Source organism: Scomber scombrus, unplaced genomic scaffold (assembly GCF_963691925.1).
Source record: "Scomber scombrus unplaced genomic scaffold, fScoSco1.1 SCAFFOLD_528, whole genome shotgun sequence".
NCBI lineage: Eukaryota > Metazoa > Chordata > Actinopteri > Scombriformes > Scombridae > Scomber > Scomber scombrus.
The window spans coordinates 8,958-12,500 of record NW_026910299.1 but is presented as its reverse complement, the minus strand read 5'-3'; the positions used below and the strand labels follow the sequence as shown (position 1 = coordinate 12,500).

Here is a 3,543-nt window from a genome sequence, read left to right as displayed (position 1 = left end):
GTCGTCTTCAGGCCGCTTATAAAGAAACTAATAACTGTTTTCTGCTCCAGCGACCACAAATCTGAGCTTCTCCTTCACAGCAGAGTTCAGATGATGACTGGTAGTTTCACTGTGTGATTATAGCGGCTGGAAACTGGATTTTTTAGTTTAATTCTTTATTTTTGTTCTCCGCTTCGGTCCAGACTGAAATATCTCAGTTATTTTAAATTGGGAAGAAAGTTGGTGTTATAGAGGCCAAAGTTACACAAATATTCATGTGTTTTTAAAGGATTTGTTACAGTGACTGAAGAGTTTGTGTTGTTTTTAACATACGAGTCCTCACATTTTAATTAAACTCATAACTGATTTAATTTAAGGCGTTTTGTCTTTGAAAAACAACATTTTAACCCATTTAAACATTTGAGAGCAGTAAAATCACCATATACACATTTCTGCTAGGTGAACTTTGTCTAATATGACCAGGAGGGGAGTTCCAGTCCTCTGAAATGATGCCAACGCGGAAGTAACTTAAAACTGCATTCTATCAAAAGGCCACCAGGGGGCGACCGTTTTGGTGTCAAAAGGACTTCCGTCTCTATACAAGTCAATGGAGAATTCACCAACTTCTCACTTGATTTCTAACCTCAGTAAACGTTTTCAAAATGTGTTTATGGTCTCAATCGCTAGTTTAAAGCCTTCTTCAATGCAGTATGATGTTCATTTGGGACATTTTGGCCTCCCTGATTTTATATGTGACGATAAAGCAGGGTATGCATTAGGGCGTGGCTACGTCGTGATTGACAGGTTGATTGGTTCACAGGTTCAGGAGGGCGCCTCATGCTCCTCCTGATGCCCATATAAGTAGAATCCATGTTTTTATTTTTCCCAGCATGCACCTGAAATTTTCAAGATGGCGCTGCTCAGATCCGATACTATTGGCCTCCGAGCAGCAGTCCACAAACCAATGGGTGACGTCACGGATGTTACGTCCATTTCTTATATACAGTCTATGGTTCTCTGCCTCTGACCCGCCGCTCTGTCTCTGGTGTCCCAGCAGGTGAGGGAGACGGAGACGTGGATGCCCATGAAGACCACACAGACAGCCGCCTTGTCGACGCGCGACGTCGAGTCTTCGGGAGACTCTCCGAACGGCTCCGACTTCGGCTTCACGGACAACGACGGCGAAGACGACGACGAGGAGGATGACGATTACTACGACTCGTACGATGATGACGAGGACGACGAGGAGTACGACGGGTTCTCTGGATCTGGGGACGGAGGTCAGTACGAAGACTTTTTAACCTTCCTGTCGTCCTCCCGGGTCAAATTGACCCTGTCTGTTTGACTGTTCCTTCTTTCCTTCTTTCCTTCCTTCCTTCCTTCTTTCCTCTGTCCTTCTTTCCTTTCTTCCTCCATTCCTCTTTTCCTTTCTCCCTTTCTCCCTTCTTTCCTCTGTCCTTCCTTCCTTCCATCCTTTCCTTCTTTCCTTTCCTCCCTTCCTTCCTCCCTCCCTCCCTCCCTCCTTCCTTCCTTCCTCTTTTCCTTTCTCCCTTACTTCCTCCCTCCCTCCTTCCTTCCTTCCTCCTTTCCTTCGTTCTTCTTTCCTTCCTTTTTCCTCCCTTCCTTCCTCCCTCCCTCCTTCCTTCCTTCTTCTTTCCTCCCTCATTTCCTTCCTTCTTTCCTCCCTTAACAGGGAGGGTTAAACATTTCAACTTTATTTAAACTCTGATTATAATTCAGATGTAATTAAATGAATCTTCTTCTCTCCGCAGCAGCGACTGAGACGCCTGAACGAGACATCCGGCCGTCGGTGAAGGTGAGAAACCGCTAACTGAAACATGCAGATTGTTAATATCGTAAAAACTAGCAGGACAGTCTTCCTCATCTTCCTCCCTCATCCTCTTCATCCTCAGCCCGACTCCAACTCCAACAAGATCCCCGAGATGGAGCGTCCGGCGCGGCCCACCGTCAACGAGCTGGACGTCGTTAAGAACAGTAACGAGATCCCGCTGCTGCGTAACGAGCCGGAGCAGGAGAACCCGCCCAACGTGCTCATGTCTCACGCCGGAGAAGGAAGCATCTTCAACAAGACGGAGGTTCTGGCAGGTCAGTACGAGTCCCAGCGAAGGGTTAAAATTAAGATTAAAAAGTCAAATCTGAGTCACGTTTTATTTTTAAAGCTAAGCGTCACATCGTAGACGTCTTGCTGGCAGAATATTCACGAGACGATAAAACCATTTAACTATTTTGAAAGTTAATTAACGGTCATTATTAGACGTTATTTCCAATAATTCTAAACTTTTTAGGTCTTAGATTAAAGTTAAATTAAATTAGCACTCTGCGAAATATCAATATTATATCTATATCCTGTTATGAGACAGATTAAATTTATCGTATTATTGCGATATGAGACTGGATATCATAAATTTATCGTAATCTTGTGATATGAGATTGAATATCGTCTTCGCTTTATCGTAATATTGCGATATGAGACTGGATATATTCTATTTATTGTAATATTGCGATACGTGATGGGATATCGTCTTAGATTTAGCGTATTTGCGTGATAAGAGCCTGGATAACGTCTCAAATTTATCGTAATATCGCAATATGAGACTGGATGTCGTTTTAGATTTATTGTAATATTGCGATATAAGACTTGATATCTTCGATTTATCGTAATCTTGTGATGAGACTCGATATCATCGTAGATTTATCGTGATATGAGTCTGGATTTCGTCTTAGATTTATCGTAATATTGCGATGAGACTGAATATTGTCTCAGATTTGTCGTAATATTGCGATATGAGACTGGATATAGTCTTAGATTTATCTTAATATCTTGATGAGACTAGATATCGTCTTATATTTAGCATAATTGCGCGATAAGAGACTGATATCGTCTTAGATTTATCGTTATATAGCAATATGAGACTGGATATTGTCTTAGATTTATCGTAATATTGCGATATGAGACTGGATAACGTATTAGATTTATCGTAATATCTTGATATGAGACTGGATGACCTGACGTTTTTTCTGTCTTCTCTTCCAGCTGTGATCGCGGGCTGCGCCGTCGGCCTGATGTTCGCCGTCCTGCTCACGCTCTTCCTCATCTACCGCATGAAGAAGAAGGACGAGGGCAGCTACGATTTGGGAAAGAAGCCGATCTACAAGAAGGCGCCAACCACAGAGATCTACGCATAGACCCTTTAAAACCCCCGTCTACCCCCCCCCTCTAACACACACACACACCTCGCCCCCCCCCCACCCCTTCCACCCTGAAAAACCCAATCAGGGCCTCACAGTGCCTCCTCATCATCATCATCATCATCATCATCATCATACCTCCTCTTCACTTTCCCTCTGAGCGCTCAGCTGGAGGACGGACAGACTGACTCCTCCTACCTGATTCATAACGTTATCGGTGCTCTGTCTCAACCAATCAGAGGCTTTCGTTTGGTCTGCTTAGTCCCTCCCCCCCCCTCTCTCGACGGGAGCGGACGATTTCAGCTGCGGTACTCTGTGATTTTATATAGTTTGTGCTTTTATTTTATTTTATTT

At 43.6% G+C, this 3,543-nt stretch overlaps 1 protein-coding gene across 1 annotated transcript; it reads left to right on the top strand.

Annotated features, from left to right (window-relative positions):
• Positions 1-1,036: 1,036 nt before the first annotated feature.
• On the top strand, positions 1,037-3,291 carry sdc4 (syndecan 4; the record flags this gene model as incomplete). Its single annotated transcript, XM_062415067.1, is given in 4 exon segments — positions 1,037-1,259; positions 1,752-1,795; positions 1,893-2,085; positions 3,035-3,291. Coding segments are annotated over 4 exon segments (612 nt in total), but the record flags the coding sequence as incomplete, so codon positions are not given.
• Between the last annotated feature and the right edge of the window lie 252 nt (positions 3,292-3,543).